This window comes from Micropterus salmoides, unplaced genomic scaffold, assembly GCF_014851395.1.
Source record: "Micropterus salmoides isolate LMB-PRFRI ecotype aquatic unplaced genomic scaffold, ASM1485139v1 Ms_hic_scaffold_11, whole genome shotgun sequence".
Taxonomy (NCBI): domain Eukaryota; kingdom Metazoa; phylum Chordata; class Actinopteri; order Centrarchiformes; family Centrarchidae; genus Micropterus; species Micropterus salmoides.
In genome coordinates, this window is record NW_024040152.1 from 11,969,918 (window position 1) to 11,990,513 (window position 20,596).

General features: G+C 40.5%; 1 protein-coding gene across 3 annotated transcripts; it reads left to right on the forward strand.

Annotated features, from left to right (window-relative positions):
- Nucleotides 1-109: 109 nt before the first annotated feature.
- Nucleotides 110-20,000, forward strand: mtf1 (metal-regulatory transcription factor 1). 3 transcript variants are annotated; one of them, XM_038710907.1, is made up of 12 exons: nt 110-219; nt 1,907-2,428; nt 9,213-9,451; nt 11,406-11,537; nt 11,993-12,066; nt 13,178-13,311; nt 13,850-13,927; nt 14,138-14,240; nt 14,331-14,998; nt 15,410-15,479; nt 16,618-16,871; nt 17,022-20,000. In XM_038710907.1, the coding sequence occupies exons 2-12, from the start codon at nt 1,961-1,963 to the stop codon at nt 17,100-17,102; spliced, it is 2,301 nt and encodes a 766-aa protein (XP_038566835.1). In that variant the 5' UTR covers nt 110-219; nt 1,907-1,960; the 3' UTR covers nt 17,103-20,000. The 3 variants fall into 3 exon arrangements, with proteins under 3 accessions (XP_038566835.1, XP_038566833.1, XP_038566834.1); XM_038710905.1 differs by having other exon boundaries at nt 16,618-20,000; XM_038710906.1 differs by lacking the exon at nt 110-219 and adding an exon at nt 608-774 and having other exon boundaries at nt 16,618-20,000.
- Nucleotides 20,001-20,596: the final 596 nt, after the last annotated feature.

A 20,596-nucleotide genomic window follows, 5' to 3' on the forward strand; every position in this document is an offset into this window, starting at 1 on the left:
AGCCTATCTAAACACATTTGACACACATAAAAACGTGAAAAAGTTACATCTTTAGAAAGAATAAAGTTTGATATTTTAATTTAGCATTAGGAATGATGTTTAATTTCCCATAATTCATCACGAATGGTTGTGAGTCTGTGACGTATGGTATCCTAGGGAGGGGATAGAAAGAAAGTGCTAAACATCCAAAGCATAGGGTTAAGGCTTACATTTTACCAGGTAAATATATTTTAATGTCATTTCCTTTTAGTCGATGAACTTACGCGTTTACATGGCAGGTTATGACTTGGTAACATGAAAGTTGTTATCCTTGCAGTGAAGATAGGTAATATCGACAGTAAACTGGCCAACGTTACTAGCTCGTTCTGTAGCTTAGCTATGAGCTAGATTGTTGCTAGTTAGCAGAGCTATGCATGTGTAGAGAAATAAGTGATATGTGACTTAGCCAGCGTATAGCTAGCTAACTAACGTTCATTTAGCTGCTTGCTGGCGCCCGCAAGCTAAATACAGAAATGTGGAACGTTAGCGTTAGGTTGACTGCAATCAAAGCCACATAACTATACTTAAAAACGCGATTAATGATAGAATATTATTGGATAAGTACACAAACTACTGTTTGATTTCTGTTTGTAGTAACGTTATTCCGATAGCGACAGATCTGAGGCTAATAACGATGTGACCAATATGTATTATTTGGAATAACGTCATATCGACCAGGGGTTTGTTATCTAGCCTGCTAACTGTGTAGGGCTAACTACCCCAGTCCCGTGACAGGTAGGTTAGGGTAAAGTTAACGTTACTGCATTGTCAGTCAAACGGGGTACACTTGGTATTTGTGTTTATAAAGCCAGTCTGTTTGTAATTAAACTGCGTAAACGTTAGCCAGCCGTCTCGACTATAGAACAGTTAACTGGCATTGTCCTGTGAGTTTGACATCTTTCATACGTTAACTTAACGTTACTCATAACGTTTTACGAAAGCTAGCTAGGTGAGTTATACCGTCTCTGGTTATAATCGATTGAAAATCATCAGTCATGGCCGTTAAATAAGCTCGAGTCTGGCCGCTGCTGTCTCGTGACTTATGTCATTGAAATCAGAAAGTTCTAGATCTCGGCGTGGTATCGTTAGTTTCCCCTAAACAGGGCTAATGTGTCATTAACTGTGGGTTTAACTAGAAAACTCAATATTTTAATACTTGCACTTTTTTACTTTCTTTTGATTGACACACGGAAGTCTGCTTTAGCAGTAGTATAACGTATTCACATTGGCATTTAGCATAGTCAAAGCCCCTCTCTAGAGAGAGCACTCATACTTGAGGCTTGGTCCAGCCAGTTGTTGGTAGTTGTTACTGGATGTCAGAACAGGCCTCTAAGATGCAGTGCATTCTAGAAGCATATTCAGTGTTAGGATAATAAACTTAAACCGTTTCTATAATGTCTCTTTATTTTGAATGGAGGATCACACGTGTGGTCCACTGCTATGTTAGATCTGAGTCCAAACCTTTCACATCTTTAGGGAAAGGCTTGATTACAAGAGTCAAACTAAACATGGAGACACAGCATTCAGTTTTTATACCTCACAGGTCTGGAACAATCTTCCAGAAAACGTGAGGTCCACATTTCTGTTAGGCAGTGACTTTTATTAAATTAAATGTAATGTTCATATCTTGCACTGTAATTTTCATTCTCATGTTTGTTTTATTCAATTTGGCCTTATTTCCATCTTCTATTTTATTTTAGTCTTTAAACCCTGTTATGTGTCTTTTCATAACACTTTTGTTTATCTTATGTCTTGATAATATTTTGTCTGTAAAGCTGTTTGAATTGCCATGTTATTGAAAGGTGCAATACAAATAAAGTTGCCTTGCGTAAATTAACAAAAATAATTTTACTCATTTATTTTTCAGGCTGTAACGTTCAGGTGCAGTCCTCCTTGCCAAGGAAGGAGAGGCACCAGGACCATGAGTGAGAATGGCCCTCATACAGAGGCGACTATGTATTTTGAGGTCCAGGTGGATCACCTGGGGCGGGACGACGAAGAAGAAGAAGACAAGATCCACTTCGACAAAGACAATGACCTGATTCCTGAGCCTTCATCGTCCTCTGGTCGGGTGTACGACCGCACAACAGTGCTCATTGAGCGGGACCCCATCCGGCTAGATGAGGAGGGCGAAGAGGAGGGTCACTGTGGAGGGGACGAAGATGGGGTCACCTTCCTGACTGAAGGGGAAGGTGATGGAGATGAGGAGGAGGGGTCTCTGGCCTTTATGACAGACCCTGATGGCATGTCACAGGGTTATGTGCACCACACCATTTCTCCAGACCAGATCCAGTTCACAATAAATCCAGGCTCCACCCCCATGCCACGCAACATAGAGGGGGCGACCCTCACCCTGCACTCTGAGTGCCCAGAGACCAAGCAGAGAGAGGTAAGCCTAAATAACTGCAGTTACCTTTTACTTTGAATGCGTATGATGAACACATGTGCACAGTGATTTCAATAAGCAGCTTCTTTTTGTGTCAATAGATCAATTTGTGTTGTATCATTTTCACAACAGTTACAACACAGATGAGGGTAGAAGTCAGCAGAATCTGGTATTGCTGAAATGCTTGGTTTTGTTTGGTCATTTTTGAAGTATTGCTTGGTTTTGTTTGGTTATTGTTGATGTACTTGCTTGGTTTGGTTTGTGGAAGCCTTTCAGTCCTTTCAGCTGAATGCGAATCAGAGCAGCAGATGGTTTAAGGATTTTGCTACCTCAATGCACTAAAGAGTTCAGCTCATGTCTTTTTCCTCAAAGTGTTTTTATTGAACATCTTATCAAACATAAGATACACTTTTACAATACATTTCCTTTTTATGTTAACCCACCCACCCAAGAACAATCCCCACCTGTTGCACCAATACACATATTAATTTGAAAAACAAAAACATTCATTAACATGTTTTAGAGAAGAAAGCACAAGTATGTACAGTATATTACTCCTCTGAAATTGTAAGTAGAGAGGGATCCACCTTCCTAACTTGGTCCAGAACCGGTTGCCAGATATCAAAAAATTTATAGGCACAGCCTGCGGTAGCATACCTTATTTTTTCCATGGTCAGATTGTATAAGAGATCAATGAGCCACATTTTAAAAGTTGGAGGGTACTTGTCTTTCCATTTAAGCAGTATCTGCCGTCGAGCTAAAAAAGTAGTAAATGCTATGAGGCTTTTGTTGTTTTGATTTAAGTGAAAATGTTGCGGTACAATGCCGAATACAGAGATCATGGCATCAGGCTCTATGACTGTCCCCAAAGTGTCGGAAATAAATTTAAATATAGACTTCCAAAAAACTTCAAGTTTTGGACAGAGCCAAAACATGTGAGACAGAGTACCTGGTTCGGCTTCACATCTATCACAGTAAGGATCTATGTCTGATTTAAATTTTGCCAGTTTTACTTTAGACCAATGCAGTCTATGAACAACTTTAAATTGAATCACTCGATGTCTTTGACATATTGAAGATGAATGAATGTTTTTCAATATAGATTCCCATACATCCTCAGAAATTCCTATAGACAGTTGAGTTCAGCTCATGTCTGTTGGTGATGTTACCCTGCTTCCACAGCATTTCCACTCAGTGCTAGACCTTGGCATGTCCCAATTACCACCCTCTCTCTCCTATCTGTGTACATGTGGAAAATTTGCCACATTTTGACACCTATCCCAGCCTAATTAGTGGAAGTATAAAACCATCTGACAGCAAGTGTGCACTGGTAAAGCAGCTGGTTCTTTCTGAATAAGAGGCTGGGTGCTGAAGGACTGCAGTGAGTCCTTGGTCAACAACCCAGTCCTGTCTTTAGCCAGTTGTTTCAAATGTCAGATGATACACACACTATATTCCCATCAAGGAATGTTCTTGTATGTGACACACACATCAAAGCAAAAGGCTGTTAATTATTTTGTTAGGTTTGTGATAAATCCTGTTCCTGGCGGGGTACACAATAAGCAGCAGTCGTCATGTGTGCATGTGTTCTCGCACAGACTTCACTCTGTAAAAAAAAAAAAATTGGTAGACTATTAACTTACATTACAAGTTGCGGTGGATATTTTATGCACGGAACAGGTAAAGCAACGGTGAACCCACAAGGTGCAGATGTTGGTTTCAGTTGTTTGATAGGCTACCTCAGTAAGCCAACGTGTGGCTCACCTGCTGCTGTTATAAGGGATCGCAGGTGGAAATACGGGAAAAAAGACGAGTTCTCAGTCTTTTAGGCGACTTTATAAAACATACTGCTGATGGAAAAAATGGAGCAGAGGGGGGCGAGAGAAAGGCAGGGCAAGCCCGGGGTGTTTACCTGAGGTGTAGGTGTGTGTCAGAGTGTGGGGAGAAGAAAATTCCGAGGCAGGTGCAAAGCATACTTAAAAACAATAATAAGACCTCATTAAAACCTGCTTTCACAGGATGGTATAATGTGAAAATTTGAGATTTTTTTTTGCTGGTTGTGCGGGGGTTTTACAATCACGATGCCGGCTCAACATTGTTATGTCTGTCAGCCATCGTCAATGGACGATGGCATCGTCTATCAGCCCAACCCTAACAGACAATATACATTAATATTGAATCACTTATAAATGAATCACATGCTCCAGAGCCCTCTGGTCCTGGGCCGTCCACATACCATGCCAGTTCATGATGTTTCCAGTCAGGATGTGTCTCTGTAAAAACTGACAAGAACTGGGCGTGGGAATTTGGCGTTTTGGGGCTTTCTTCACCAATGTGGAGATGTAAGATGACCATGTCAGGTTCTCTGTGATGCTGATTCCCAGGAACCTGAAACTGTTGACCTACTCCACCTCAGCTCCACTGATGTAGACAGGATTGTGTGTCTTTATCTCTTTCTTCTTCAAATCAACGATCGGCTCCTTAGTTTCACTGACGTTGAGCAGTAGGTTGTTCTCTGAGCACCACTCTACAAGATTATGAATTTCCTCCGTGTCCTCGTTGTTTGAAATCCGGCCGATGATGGTGGTGTCATCTGCAAACTTCACAATAGAGTTCTCTCAATGTCGGGGGATGCAGTTGTTGGTGTACAGCGTGAACAGGAGGGGACTGAGCACACAGACCTGAGGGGCTCTGGTGTTGGAGGAGGTGTGTCTGCCAATCCGAACTGACTGGGGTGTGTTTGTGAGGAAGTCCAATATCCAGCTGCAGAGTGTTGTATTTAAACCCAGAGTGCTGAGTTTACCAATCAGTTTCATGGGGGAGATAGTGTTGAATACTGAGCTGAAATCCACAAACAGCGTTCTGATGTAGGTGTTGTTTTTCTCAAGGTGTGTGAGGGCTGAGTGGCGGGCAGTGGAGATGGCATCCTCTGTGGATCTGTTGGTTCTGAAAGCAAACTGGTGAGAGTCCAGGCTGGCTGGGATGGTGTTCTTTATGTGCTGAAGAACCAGTTTCTCAAAGCACTTCATCAGAATGGGGGTGAGTGCCACAGGGTGGTAGTTGTTTAGACTAGACGCTGCAGACTTTTTAGGTACAGGAATGATGGTGGCTGTCTTGAAGCAGGTGGATATAACACACCTAATATTACACTTAATATTATACACCTAATATTATAATGAACACAAGCCCCACTGGGGAGCACTTTTCTCCTCTGCTGTTTTTTATCTGAAATGTTGGTTTAATCAATGGAGTTGAAACAATGTATTGTGGAAGGACCGATCAGTTTGTTAGTGTCAACTGAGTTTGTATACACTGAGAAAGTTTTTATGCTATGAAAGTTATCTTAATTGTAGACCCCACTATTCTAATCAATAGCAACAACAAGAAATAACTAAGGAGGAGAAGGAGAATGTTATGTTAAGTTATGTTATATCCTAACAGCTGTGCACACACCACGAAATGGAAGAATCCTCTAACAAAATGAAGCTCCATCTTGCTACTTTTTAATAGTATTTTGATTTTGCACATAAAACTGTACTGCCTTTCTATTGCGCCTTTACATAAAATCCCGGAGTGTGTAGTAAAATGTGGCGCTCATGTGCTGCTGGTAATATCTGTGATGTGGTACAAAATTATGCTGTATAGATTTAATTTAGTGTGTACTACATAAGAACAGTTTTAGCCACCCTGCCTTTGAAAGCAAGAGGAGAGAAGAGCAGACCCAGGAGGGGCTATTTCCTGGGAACAACAAACAGAAAATTCTAGCCTCCTTTTCAGCAGATGTCAGGAAAAAACCTAATAATGAGCAATGTCAAGCAAACACTGTATATACTAATAATACTCTTAATTTGTAATGGAGTGGTCTTTCACACTGTATGTGGGAGACCAAAGCATACAATGCTCTCACAGTGATCGAACTGGTGGTGGAGAGAAGAGTCACGATGGTGTGGGAGATGAATACAGTACTGAACTACAAGCTTTAGCAGGCTTCCCACGGTGGCTTTGCATGGATGTTTGTTTAACAAACGATCTCTCCCACATCCTTAAAATCAAAATGAATGGCCTTAGACTACCCATCACTCAGATTAGTGTTTGTTAGTAAGACTGAAAAGAAATGTAATCGGCTTTATATCACGTTCACTGCATATGTAGAAGCTAAGCAGGTTTTGTCCTTTTCATTGTATGATTAAAAATTTAACTACGTGTGTTGACATATGTGCCCTGAAGTGAAGCATTGAGCCTTCTAAGTTGCATGAGCAGTTTAGGGTTTTAACTGATGATTCAGTTATTTTCCAAACTGACAAAAACATCTCTTAAAGCTGGGGTCAGCAACATTGGAGAACTAGCAAGAGACAGCTAGATTTTAAAAGTATCCAACTGAAAAAATCCCACCCCTCTCCTAGACCGATAACGATTTTGATATTTAAGGAAGTAATGGCCAATATTGTTTTTGTTTGTTTGTTTTTTTTCAGAAACGCATAACATAAACAAAGATGATCCTTAATTTGTTAAGTGTAGTCAAGAGACTTAACATGAGTTCTTTTTTTTGTAATAGTACTTTATAGTACAAAAGTACAGCTGATTGCTGTGTTTTGTGGTGGAAAAATATATTTAAATGATTATAGTGTGATTTTTTTATTTTTTTTTTCAAGGATCTGTACCTAACCTATGTATTCTTTAGTTTGTAGAATGTGTCTCTGCAGTACAACAGTATTTAATTTAAAATGGTATTTTGACACACATTTTGCCTTTAACAAGTGTTGCACCTCCTGCGATTTAAAAATTGCAGTAGGTCATATTTGATTAATTGTTCAGCCCTACATGCAGCTGTGACATTAGGCCGCTCATAAAAATGTAATTTCAGTTGTCTTCCCTTAATGTAAATTGCGCTGCCATTTCGGCCACAACTCTTGCCAAACAAATATCCTATTCTAAGACGTTACAATAAAAAAATGTCACATGCTAATCTACCTCATCTAATACGACCAGGGGTAAACATGCAGTATTTTAGTCTCATTTTTTATTTTATTTTTTTACCCCTAAGAGGATCAATACAGTAAGTTAGAGGAACTACAGTGGGGAGAACAAGTATTTGATACACTGCTGATTTTGCAGGTTTTCCTACTTACAAAGCGTGTAGAGGTCTGTCATTTTTATCATAGGTACACTCATAGGTACAAATCCAAAAAATCACATTGTATGATTTTTAAATAATTAATTTGCATTTTAATGCATGACATAAGTATTTGATACATTAGAAAAGCAGAACTTAATATTTGGTACAGAAATCTTTGTTTGCAATTACAGAGATCATACGTTTCCTGTAGTTCTTGACCAGGTTTGCACACACTGCAGCAGGGATTTTGGCCCACTCCTCCATACAGACCTTCTCCAGATCCTTCAGGTTTCGGGGCTGTCAAAGATTTTCTATTGGGTTCAGATGTGGAGACTGGCTAGGCTACTCAAGGACCTTGAGATGCTTCTTATGGAGCCACTCCTTAGTTGCCCTGGCTGTATGTTTCGGGTTGTTGTCATGCTGGAAGACCCAGCCACGACCCATCTTCGATGCTGTTACTGAGGAAGGAGGTTGTTGGCCAAGATCTCACGATACATGGCCCCATCCATCCGTCATCCTTTTGCAGAAAAGCATCCCCAAAGAATATGTTTCCACCTCCGTGCTTCATGGTTGGGATGGTGTTACTGGGGGTTGTACCCATCCTCCTCCTACCTCCAAACACGGCGAGTGGAGTTTAGACCATAAAGCTCTATTTTTGTCTCATCAGACCACATGACCTTCTCCCATTCCTCCTCTGGGTCATCCAGATGGTCATTGGCAAACTTCAGACGGGCCTGGACAATCGCTGGCTTGAGCTGGGGCACCTTGAGTGCGCTGCAGGATTTTAATCCATGACGGCGTAGTGTGTTACTAATGGTTTTCTTTGAGACTGTGGTCCCAGCTCCCTTCAGGTCATTGTCCAGGTCCTGCTGTGTAGTTCTGGGCTGATCCCTCACTTTCCTCATGATCATTGATGCCCCACGAAGTGAGATCTTGCATGGAGCCCCAGACCGAGGGAGATTGACCTTCATCTTGAACTTCTTCCATTTTCTAATAATTGCGCCAACAGTTGTTGCCTTCTCACCAAGCTGCTTGCCTATTGTCCTGTAGCCCATCCCAGCCTTGTGCAGGTCTACATTTTTATCCCTGATGTCCTTACACAGCTCTCTGGTCTTGGCCATTGTGGAGAGGTTAGAGTCTGTTTGAGTGTGTGGACAGTTGTATTTTATACAGCTAACAGGAGTTCAAACAGGTGCAGTTAATACAGGTAATGAGTGGAGAACAGGAGGGCTTCTTAAAGAAGAACTAACAGGTCTGTGAGAGTCGGAATTCTTACTGTTGGTAGGTGATCAAGTACTTATGTCATGCAATAAAATGCAAATTAATTATTTAAAAATCATACAATGTGATTTTCTGGATTTTGGTTTTAGATTCCATCTCTCACAGTTGTAGTCATCATCGCTGTCCTTTGTGCTCACCTGCTTCATGTGCTGACGGGTGGCTGAGTCATTGAGTCCAGTCTGAAAGGTCACACTGACTTAAACTGCCACTTTATCGTATGGAAAGGCTGGTTATTACTGATATTAATTACTTTCTCACTGGCTTTGAAATAGTTTAAAGACTATTTAAATGATTTTAAAAGAAGCATTGCTGTCTTTTTCCTTAGCTTCAAGACAGTTGAATTTAATAATTCTAGCCACTAATTTCCCCCTCCTCTTCATCATTTATCAGGTGAAGCGCTACCAGTGCATGTTTGAAGGCTGCACAAGGACATACAGCACGGCGGGAAACCTTCGGACACACCAGAAGACTCACCGGGGCGAGTACACATTTGTGTGCAATCAACAGGGCTGTGGAAAGGCTTTCCTCACTTCTTACAGCCTCAAGATTCATGTCCGTGTGCACACCAAGGAGAAACCATTTGAGTGTGATGTGCAAGGCTGCGAGAAGGCCTTTAACACATTATACAGGTAAGCCTTCACACACCTTTGTTGTGTTGTGTGTAATTCGCCTCACATCGCTGTAAGGATCATAATCACCACAGTAGTTTTGTTATCACCCACGTGTCTAGTTTGTCAGCCTTCAGGTCACCTAAAGGGAGAGTCACAGGCCAAAAAAGGTTGGGAAACTCTAGTATAAGTAATAAAGATTGGATCGTGTCATGATATAAATTAATTTGTCAATTATTAGGCAGGCCCTGCCATAAAGTGGGAGGCCCAGCTAGTGTTGTCACAATACAGAAATGTCTAACTTTCATAAAATAATATAATATGGAGATGGGCACAAAATAATGAATTCAGTATAATTCAAATGTATAATTTTCCAAGATTTATATAGGTGTGCTGGCAGTTAATTTTCTTCTAACTAGGGATGGAAAGGTTGCTGGGATAATGATAAAACACAGTAAAATTTGTATTTTTATTGTTTGTATTACCGTTACAAATTTTAATTATCATTAAAAAAGGGTCAGTAAAAAGATGGCGGCGGCTGTGACAGCACTCTGGAGTTTGAGGTCTGTAGTGGTCGTATTTTGTTTTTTGTAAAAACAGCACATGTTGTTCTGCTGCTGTATGCATCATGTGTATCTATCCGCCTATTGCACATGATAACATGTTGCCTAGTTAAGTTACCCACCAAACTTGCTTTGTTCATTTAATATCTGGCAGTCGTCGATTGGTTATAAAAGTATTCCAACAGGAGAAAAGCTTTGAAGTCTTATAAAGACTCCTCTGTATTTATGTCAGTTGTTGGGCTCATTGCAATTACTTTCACTGTCTTCTTAAGACTCATTTTTTATTTATGCAAATTGTGTATGGGGTCACTTTTTTTACTTTATCAGCATTATTTAACAATCCCGTGACAATACTGATAACCGTGATCATTTTGGTCACTGTAATCACGATATGCAATTCTCAAACTATTACATCTCTACTAAAAACCAGTATTTGAAGTATGTTCCTTGCAGCCTACAAATTCTGTTAAAGGGTTAAGGGCATTTATTTGATCAGAGGTGCCAAAACAGATAATCAGTCCAGAACTTTTTTAAAAACAAAATAAACAGTCCATAAATGACACAATACCAAGCCCAAAAGCAGAACATTGTCATCTCAGGGGGCTGTGTCCTGTGTGTTTGCCCTCAATAATTCCTAGCTTTTTTTCTAATTACCCATTCTCCCTAAATGAAAATACCCCGCTCAAATCAACTTCCTCACACACACAACCCGGGAACATAGCAACGGTAACAAAGGGTGGCCTAAATCCTACAGTTTTCATCTTATGTTGCTATTTTCTGCCCCTTTTTGGGGTTTTTGAGTTTGATCATTTAAGATTAAAATTTGGTAAATCTGCTGTCTGAGATTGATAGTGCAGATGAGTATCTGTACCATTTAAAATTTTCTAAATCCACACTTACAACACTAGGGCCCAATTACAGTTTTAGACTATTTTGGCCAATGCCAGACACGATCTTCAGTTGTAGCAACTTCACCATTAGATTTTGCTGTATTTTGCTGTGACTTTAAGTAGTCCACATCTGAGCCCTCTGGTCTGTATTGGTTCGGTTGCTATGACAACATGTCTGGGGCTTGGTGGATCTGTGCCACTGCCATCAACTGCCTGTCAGAGGCTGTTATTCAGGGCAGCTAACTGATGCCACACACGGGTGGGTTCTCTTTCTTCTCCCAACCTTCCATGCCACCCAGATTCTCTTATACGACCAATAGTGTTGCAATAGTGTGTGTACTTGGTTCAGTCGTGTCTGACTAAATTCTGTTGTCATCTGAATGTGGACTCAACTGTCTTTTCCATGTGCATTTAAGGCATTCTTAAAATGAGGAACAGAAGGCAGCACATGATGTTTCATGCCACTTTGCTTTGTTTGTTTCCCACTGTGGTTTAATGAAACACACTCGATTGTCTCTGCAGACTGAAAGCACACCAGAGACTCCACACAGGCAAGACATTCAACTGTGAATCCGAGGGATGCACGAAGTACTTTACCACACTCAGCGACCTAAGGAAGCACATTCGCACACACACTGGGGAAAAGCCATTCCGGTGAGCATTATTATAAGCACACCAGGTTCACTCCACCCCTAGTAGAAGATGAAGGAACTGTGATACTACTGGATACTCACAGCTAGTTCATTTTGTCAGTTTTAATGTTGTCTGTGATTTTTATGCAAGGTATTTTTAAAATCTGTAGGACTTTGGGATTTGTTTAAACATAAAGGGTGTTGGAAATAAAATGTATTGTTACTTCTACTACTATTACACAAACTCAATTTTTAGGACTGTGTTGTATTGGGAACTGCATTTTGGTTAGACAGAGACCCAAAATAATGGTGAGATACACTATTTCGTACATTAGTTTCCCATCTGCTGTACAGATATAGGGGGTGATATGTAAATGATGAGTCATGGGTACTCGCTGTTCTTGAAAATTCATCACTGTCTATTTGCATCGTGTCTCAAGCATTTTTTGCATTTTTTTTTCCTGTCTTTGCCTTCAGGTGTGACCATGATGGCTGTGGCAAAGCCTTTGCTGCAAGTCATCACCTAAAAACACATGTACGGACACACACAGGTACATATTACTGGTTTGTTTTATGTAACCCTGATTTCTCTTGGGAAGCTTGAACAAGGCCATTTTTCAGCTATGACTGATTTGCATTTACATTGTTACCAGTGCCTCCCACACACTGAGTAAATTTGAATAATTTCCCTGCAGCCAAAAACATTTTTGTTGTCTTTACTATGCCTTCCTTTCAAAAGTCTGGGAAGAAATATAGTTAAAAGAGCAATAGCCAAAAAGGATGTGCTCATGTAGGCTTAGAAGCTAAGTTTATAAAAAAAAAATAATAGTACTTAGACATAATATTTGACAAAGTTTTGTTTGGAAGTGTTAATTTATTTGATGTTTCATTAGTTTTGTGCAGATGGCACTTGTAACAGAGATGCAATGTGTGTGGTTTCGGATTGTGGGAGAGCCCTTATGTGTGTGTTCTAGATGATCTTGTTTTGTGTGACTTGGATTATTTAATTTTATTGTCATTATTATTATTTATGTATTTAATGCCTGTAAATTTCCATGTTTTGTGTCAGAAACAAGATGCATCATCTTGTTTTCAAGGGGGTTTATACTTAATAAATAAAAAATTAAATTGGAAATTCCCCCAATTGCATCATGTGCTTGTTCAGGGAGGTCCTCCCAAAGTACCAGCTACTGAACAGATAGCTAGCTACCCACTCCTGTCCAGCTGGTTTCTAATATGTGGTTCCCTATATATAGTTTTTTATGTGGGTGATTCTCCCAAACTGTAGATTGAAAGAATGTTGTAGAGCATCAGACCAACCTGTCGATCTCCTAAACGTACTCATGTTCCAGTCTAGGAGAATTGACCTTTGTTTTTAATCTAATAGAACCACCTGTTGGATGAAAAGATAGAGAAATATTAGATTCAGTGCTCAAACTGCTTTCCAGTGTTTCCAGTTGTGTGCATGCTATAAAGCAATGAAATGTAAGTTTAACATTGAGCAATCAATATGTTGTGGAGTATTTAATTACAGTTAATGGGCGTTGTCTGACTGACATTGTCGATAGTTTTGTGTTTTTTATTGTGACGTAAATTAAGATTATGCTGTAAAAATGAGCTCTTACCATTCTGCGTTATTCCCTCTCTGTGTTCGTTCTGTAGGGGAGAAGCCATTCAACTGTCCCAGTGATGGCTGTGAGAAGACTTTTAGCAGCCAGTACAGTCTGAAGAGTCACATCCGGGGCCACGACAAAGGACAGCCCTTCAGCGTCACCCTCACCCATCCGCTCTCCGAAGTGAGTCACAGAACAGCAACTTCTCAGTGTAGGAGACTTTGTCTGTTGTTGTCGGCACAGTTGCCATGCTCTCCATGCACAGTCTATGTAACATGTGCCTGTTGATGTTGGGGGCATTTCTTGAAGTTATATTTCTTGATGGGAGTCATTCTAAAGAGCATGTTAGGCAAAAACAAAAGTTGCATACCCGCAAAATGCGAACATTTGCAGCTTGAGGGGTTCACACTACACTGCATTAAACACGGCAAATCTGAAATTTATTATGCAACACAAGTAGCTGTAGATTAAACTAATTGTATGAATACACATTTTTACTTCTTCTAAAAAGGAATAGTTGGAAAAGTAATGATCCCATTACCTGCTAGTTTACCTTTTGTGGTAAAGTGTGCCTTCACATAAAGCCTGGATTTGTACATTAACATACAGTAGGCGTCGCATTCATTTCCAATTTAGTTCCTGTATCTTGTTTGCATGACTCAGCACTTGATCCCATAGCAGTGGCAAGTTTAATTAGGTCCCATTCATCTCTTAATTACAGGATGCAAATCACTCGCTGTGCCTCAGTGATTTGAGCCTCATCTCTACAGATTCAGAGCTTCGAGAGAACATGCATAACGTAAGTCTGGCCTTGCTTTAGCTTTGCCAAACAGACATTGGATTGAAGATGTTGAGGAGTTGTCAAGATATACAGTAAATATGTCAATTAACAGGCAGCTATTTTGACACCTCAATTTTCACTGTAATAAGAATTTGGAAGTAAAATGTTCCTGGCTGTTGTAGTTGTAAAGTCACAAAATGGTTTTATTAAGATTTGATTTTATTACAGGCTCAAAATTTGGACCTCAGCAACGTGACCCCTGTGAAAATCTTTGAGCTTATGTTCCAGAGTCCTGAAAATAGTGTCAGCCAAGATGATGCCCATCCCAACGGTCAGTACATATCAAAATCTGTCAGGTTGCATTGTATTGAATGTTCTTGTTCACTGATGGAGTGTGTTTTTTTTTTTTTTCCTTCCTCAGAGAGCCTTGCTGAACCCTTCAGCCTAGAGACCTCTGCCCACCCAGTAGTGACTGATGGCTCGTCTCTCATCTCATTCTCTCTCAATCCTACCTCCTCTTCTTCCTGTTGCCACACAACTGCAGTCATGGAGGCTCCTTCCCAGCTCAGTCAGACCTCTCCCTCTCTGGCCTCCACCCCTGCCTCTGCAACCACTACTATCAGCTCCACACAGCCTACTCCTTTCACGCAACTAGCCGGGCCTCAGCAGATCTCTGATGTTCCTGCCCAGGCTTCTGTCCAAGCTCCAAGCAACGTCACCCCCCAGCACTACGTGGCACTGCCACCCACATTCCTGCAGCCTGATAGTGCCACACAGACCACTCCTCTACCACCACCCATCACCGCTCCTCCTCCAGTGGCTCCAGAACAGACCACCACAGCTCCAGGCCCTGCTGCTGTGTCTGTTGTTGCGGCCTCCACAACAGACGCTTTGGCAGCTGTGGCTCAACCTGTGCCTTTGGCTAACAACCCTGTCCCTAACTCTGGCACTGGTTTGCCTGCCACTCCTGCCACCATCACCATAGCTCCCACCCAGAACCTGTTGCAGCCCAGCTTGGTCATGTCTGACCAAAACCTCCAGTGGATCCTCAGCAGTGCTGCCAATAGCCAGCAGAACCCAGAGCAAGCAGTGAGTAATGCTACACACAGCTTTTGCACAGACAAGTGGTGACTTGATCGGTATTATCCACTGCGCCATTGGGTGGCAATGGCCTAGTGGAAAAGTCATATGCCTTTTGTGTGAGAGACATGGGTTTGATTCCCACTGCGTGCAACCTCTGACACATGTAGTAATTGTAAGTCACTTAAGTAATTCTGCAAAAACATAAATTTAACAAATTAATATGTAAAGCAAAACAGTGGGGATAGGTATGGTTTTTCTTTTTTAATATTCTCATTGGTATTACTTTTAATACAACATACATCAACCACAACCCCTTAGTACAGTTAGAAATATGGTGCAAATCAACCTCATAATACTCTAGCGTGTCTCCAGCTTTTTATATCCTGCTTGAACTGTGGTGTTTGTTTGTTTTTACAGCCACATCAAGGAGCTCCAAAAGTGGAAAAGGTTTTCTTCACTACAGCCATACCAGTGGGAGGAAATGCTGGTAAGTCAATGAAAAGTGATTCGATGTTGTGGACTTTAGCCAAAGGGCTTTAATAAAAACATAAATTTTTTTGACATCCACCGCAGTACTTAGCTTTAAGGATTAATTAAATGGTAGATTGGTGTCAGAGTTCCACTAACTCTCTCAATGGTTTCATTACACAAATGCAGTTCCAAGATGCTTAATTAATGCACAGTGCTAGAACAGTTAAATCAGCATCCCTTTAAAATGTTTGATAAAACATTTGAACAGTAAACAGCACAGGAGCAATAACTTTCAAACATTCAGGATGAGAAGAGAACAGGTATTGTTGCACAGATATCAAGATGAAGATGATTTTGACCAGTCTTAAATATATATTATATATTTACATTTAGCTGACGCTTTTATCCAAAGCGACTTACAATTGCTATTCATGTCAGAGGTTGCACGCCTCTGGAGCAACTAGGGGTTTAGTGTCTTGCTCAGGGACACAACGGTGGATGGGTCACAGTGGGAATCGAACCCAGGTCTCTCACATCAAAGGCATCTGTCTTATCCATTGCTCCATCACCACCCCACTCTTAACACTCAAGTACTGCAGGTTCGTCCACAGTGTTTAGATAGTGATGAAAAAAGTAATGTCAAGTGATATTGAATAGATTTTTCTTCTAGTTAGTCATTTAGTTTGTAAAATGTACGAAGAGAGTGAAAAAGGGCAAGAGTTGTCTTTCAATGTCCAAATCTAAAACAAATATTTATTTTGATGATATAAAGCTTTGGAAAAGGTGCAAATCCTCACAGTTGAGAAGCTGAAATCAGAATTTTTGGCATGGTTTGATCAATTATATATTATCCTTATTATCCTCTTCAAAAGAGTAGTGCCAAAGTATTTCTGATTGCAGTTTTACTCAAAGTTAACTCTTATTAAGGAGCAAGTGATCACTTGCTTGAAGTCATCAATTGAGTACCAGTGGCATTAACTCTTGTCCTCTTCTCAATTAACTAATGAGTACCAACTTCTAAGAAATTAGTCATTACTCACCTCTTAAATATTTCACTTTTAATATGCTTTGCAAGATATTTGATTTCAATCAACTTAGCCACTTTGTTTTGTCCTTTTTGTTTTCAGTTAACTTTACATTCTTTGTGTTTTCAGGCAGCTCAGTCCAACAGATCGGCCTCAGCCTGCCAGTCATCATCATCAAACAGGAGGAATCCTGCCAGTGCCAGTGTGCTTGCAGGGACTCTGCTAAAGATAAGAGTTCAAAGAGTGCCTCCTCCATTGTTTCAGCCCCAGCACCGCCTCAACCATCAGAGCCGCCTCCTCCCCCACCGCTACAACCCCCAGAGCCTCTTCACCATCCAGCCACCTCATCTTCCTCGTGCTGCCTTCCCGAGTCTTCCTCCAAGGTGGGTGGTGAGGTGAGGTTGGAGGCCCCCACTACTTCTTCCTCCGGCTCAGCTCAAACTTTCTCCACTATAGTGAGCAGCACTGCCACCAGCCCTCCCTCATCTGACGGGTTAGCTAACATGGATGTCTCGGACTTCCTCTCCCTGCAGAGCCCTGAGACTGCTGCCAACATTGAGGCTCTGCTGCTGGTCGCTGAAGACTTCAACATGGCCACTGATGGCAATACTTAGAGCTGACTTCTGAGTCTGCCACCATGTGTTGGTTGCACCCACTCAGCCACAGGCATCAATTCCACAGGCATCATTTCCACCCACATCGCGAGTTATTCTCCACAGTGACACCTCTTCTTTCTCTCTATATAGTGTGTGCATCGAACCCCCTGTACCTGCAGTGCGTTATGTTCTGTATGGCATTGCGCAACATATATACATGAACTATGAATAATTTCTGTTGAGACTTTAGAAACAAGATTAGTTTGCTTTGGAGATTTAGCAACTTTAATGCAGGGAAAAGGCAGCAAATCCTTTGTTATAAACATAATCAAATGTACATGATATCCCTCAATATCAACTCGAATTGGTTGAATGAAAAATGAGTGTTGTCCATGCACTGATGAGTTCCATTTTCCTGGCTTGAAGATCACACCAGAGCAGGAAACCAAAACTTGTCTGTATATCTTTGTACTGTACTACAGGTCCGAACAAATCCTTAAAGCTGGTATGCAACTGACCAGAATGCACTGTATATTAGAGGAATTTACTATAATTTTATCAAGCATTGCTCCCGGTAGGAATTTGAGGGTTGGCCACATAGCCCCTCATTGCTGTCATACAGTATGACATGATTTCCTCAGTACTTTTGTTTCCTAGGAAGACTAGTATAGTCCAGAAAATGTGATTATTCTTTTCTACTTCTTTTGACAGTTTACTAATTGAGAAAAAGAACCTGTGACCAGATCTGCCTGAAATTAAGTCAATACATCAATAAGTTGCCTATAACTTAACTAATTTAAATTTGTACATGTTAATTTATTTAAATGCTTGATTCTTTCATTATACTGGTAATATTTTCAAGATAGAAGAGAAATATATTAATTTATTCCAATCACTTGTTGTATTTTTAAGTTGAGCTGTTTTTATGTTACTGAATTGCTTTTTTTTTTTTTAAGAACGTAATGGGTATTGTTTAAAGCAAGTTTGAGAAAGAGACACCAATAGTTATAGACTGCACAGAAGCAAATTTTCCTCTAGGATCTGCTTGCCACAATGAAAAAGTAAGGAACTACTGTCAACATCCCATATTTCATAGGGTTGTGACCCTCTCAGGGATGCATCAAGTCAACTGGTTCTGGATACTGGGTTCTGGTTCCCTTAATGTGTTACTCGGACAGTTTTTACCAGATGCCCCACACTTGCAGTAGCCCTACATTTCGCTGCACTCTTCCCTGTTAATTGCACACTAAGTTGTAAAGTGAGTAATCTGACAGCTAATGTTAGCTGAGGTGCAGCACCACTACAGATTTTTGTATACAACTGCTGTAAAGTAGCATTTAAAAGACTATGTCCTGGTGACAGTGTAAATACAGTACACCTTAGTGTAAACATCTTTGAGAAACGTGTAGATTATTCTAGAATTTGTATTTTTGTATAGACTTTTGAATTACTAACTCTCAGAGTTTGGAGCGAAAGTATACCCTCTATCCTTGCATTCTTCCCCCAGTCACATTTATGCAGAAGTTTTTGCTGTGTTTAGTTGAATAATTATACTAGCAGCTGGGCTTTTGTACAGTCCCCATAATAACAATATATGTACTTCATAGCCACCTGCTCAGAGTATGATCCAACAGTATTGTTTCACATGGGACACAATGCAATGATGATAGATCGAAGGCATATGCCCTGTATCTTAAGAGTGTAGAGCCACATGGCCTTACAACAGAACTGTTTTGAGCCTCCTTACCTTGACAGTCTCTGCTTCAGACTTGCCATTGACATGCCAATCCTCTTCATTGAGTCTCAGGCAATCACAGCAGTGGATTGCAATACAGCAAAAGCCTTGAGACAAAGCTTATGGTTTTCCTAGAGTCTATCGTTTTCCAGTAGAAAGTCATTAATGCAGCATTGCTAAAAATATAATCTGCCACATAACAGATGCAGGTGATGTGATTCTGCATTTTAGGTCCAGGCTGTAGGATCTAACCAAACTGACATGCATGTCGCATAAATTGTGTCTTGATTTTTTTATTTTGTTTCCTTCTGCCATATTTTCAGTGGAGCTTTCCTTCAAAGGCGGTTAAGATGTTGTGAAAGGCTCCAGTTACACATTTTGTGCTCAACCATTCCATATATGCAGTATTAGGTAAGAGAGTCTGTTTGGCTCCATTGGATTACAAAATGTTAACTTACCATTTCCCTGTTAAGGCACTCTGAAATTACTGCCAGGAGTCAAGCTCATACATCAAATATATATTCTCATACATGCATACTGTCATTAAACAACTATGCAAATTGAAGTGTGGCATTTAAATAGTGATTCCAAGACAAGATTTGTTCCTCCCTCCATGAAAGGATATTCTGCTACAACCTTATGTGCTGAACTCCAGAGTCAAAAGCTGCCTTTTCAATCCATATGTTACGCATGTTTCCTGAACTCCAGCATAGAGCATTTTGTTTTCCACATTTGGAGTGGTGTGAATCTGGACTTTGCAGCGTGCCCATCCAAGTACTGTTCCCATGAATGTTGACCACATCCTTTACATGCCGTTTAAAACCAACTGGATTTGTTTTGAGTACTGAAAGAATGACTGATTCTGTTTTAAGAATTATTTTTGGTCAAATGTATGGATTGTTTTCTCTTTTAATGCATAAACATGTTTCATTGGGGCTTGCTTTGTAATCATCTCAGCCTTTCACATTTATATTTGACATGTGGATAATCTGGCTCATCTTCACCAATGAAAGTCAAACTTAAAGCTGCTGCCGTGTTTTAATCAGCAAGCAGAGTGAATGATGGTGACATTGTTTTGGAAGCACATGGTTTGATCAAATGTATAGCCAGTGTGATTTTTGGAAACTGAGTATTTCTGCCAGCACCAACATTTTCCCCTCCCCCAATGGGCAGCAATATTTTTAAAAGGGGGGGGGGGGGCGCAGGCAACACGGTGATATGCTTCCAAAGGAATGTCTGGACACCCAAAGAGTGAGGAATTGTTAAGGATTTGTATTTTTTTAAAGAGATTGTATAATGTGAAAATGTTTGCTTATGCTTGGTTTTGTATAAAGTATTATAAATAACTTTCTGAATTGAGAGCAATATAATAATAAAACCTTATCCTTGTCACTGAAATGTTTGCATCTTCTGCTTAATAACCATTTTTGCAGTCAAATGACAGTTCTTAGTTGAGTTTATTATCAAAGAGGACAAACAAAACCAACACTTCTGGTCACTTCTGCGTAGTAAGGACACATCCTGGAGAGATTTTCTCTGTGGGACATAAGATTAACTTTAGAATCTGCAACAAGTCACAAGGATCCAAGTAGAGAAAGAAGAGCTCACCTCTACAACATCACTTAGATCCTTTAGGTCAGTCAGGACTCTGTTGCACAGGGTTATCTTTTCAGACAGGGTCAGCAGTCTGTCCTCGACGCCCTCCAGTTTCTGTGGAGGACAAAACATGTTGGTCACCAGTTAGTTTGGGATAGACAGCCATCAAATGTTCATGCTT

What these genes read in the sequence shown, in the direction of transcription:
- mtf1 (XM_038710905.1), top strand. Translation starts at nt 1,961, where the DNA reads ATGAGTGAGAATGGCCCTCATACAGAGGCGACTATGTATTTTGAGGTC. An exon ending in CAGAGACCAAGCAGAGAGAG is followed by an intron (nt 2,429 to 9,212) that starts GTAAGCCTAAAT and finishes ATCATTTATCAG; the next exon opens with GTGAAGCGCTACCAGTGCAT. An exon ending in TTCGAGAGAACATGCATAAC is followed by an intron (nt 13,928 to 14,137) that starts GTAAGTCTGGCC and finishes ATTTTATTACAG; the next exon opens with GCTCAAAATTTGGACCTCAG.